Raw genomic sequence first — 715 nt, 5'->3', positions numbered from 1 at the left:
CAAAGAAGTCATCCGCGGAAACTGTTGAATGCAAAGAAATGTTGGGGACATGCTCATGAAGTCTCCTCGGATTCATCCATTTTTCGGATGGGCTTTCGGTTTGCACGCGTTCGTTCCGTGTCCGTTTTGCCCAAATGAATTCAACGTGGCGTATCCGCCGCAAAGCCGCGACGGCTCCCCTACCGGATGCGCCGACGCAAGGAGCCGCTTTGCGGAGGAGGCCCCGAAGGTCCGGGGCGCGCCCGCCGGGCAACCGAAAGGCGCCCTTTTGGCTCCCGGCCAGCCGCGTCCTCTTGCGGCGTGGAATTTGGGAGCCCAGAGCGGCGCGCTAGGCCTCCTCCTGTTTTGTCGCCGTCGCTTGACCGCCGCGTCGCGCGTCATCATCGGAGGACGATCTCCCGGAAGCGGGAAAACGAGCTGGCGACATTGAAAATGGCTGGCGGAGGGAATAAAACGGCGACGATGGGCGGCGCTGGTTTTCGACGATTGTTTTGAAGGAACGGCGTGACGTCTTTTGTTTTCCGAAGACGCTCATTCCACTTGTGGTTGTTTGGGGGGTTTTCCTCGCGCGCGCGCGCGCGCGCGTGCGTGTGCGGTCGTAACCGTGCTCCTTGTCGTCATCGCCCAGGCGGACGCGGAGGATCCGTACGAGCACGCGCGCCTGCGCCCGCTGGCCATCAAGCAGGAGCCGCGCGAGGAGGACCTCCCGCCCGCC

General features: G+C 62.9%; 1 protein-coding gene across 1 annotated transcript in view; it reads left to right on the top strand.

Moving 5' to 3' along the window:
* Positions 1-715, top strand: part of cebpa (CCAAT enhancer binding protein alpha) — an 11,269-nt gene that overhangs the window by 10,127 nt on the left and 427 nt on the right. The window contains 1 exon segment of the mRNA XM_019893196.1: positions 629-715. This exon segment is cut by the window's right edge and continues 7 nt beyond it. Within this exon segment, the coding sequence (XP_019748755.1) occupies positions 629-715 (87 nt within the window).

This window comes from Hippocampus comes, unplaced genomic scaffold (genome assembly GCF_001891065.2).
Source record: "Hippocampus comes isolate QL1 unplaced genomic scaffold, H_comes_QL1_v1.1 scaffold378, whole genome shotgun sequence".
NCBI classification, from domain to species: Eukaryota; Metazoa; Chordata; class Actinopteri; order Syngnathiformes; family Syngnathidae; genus Hippocampus; species Hippocampus comes.
This window is presented reverse-complemented; position numbering and strand designations above follow the sequence as displayed.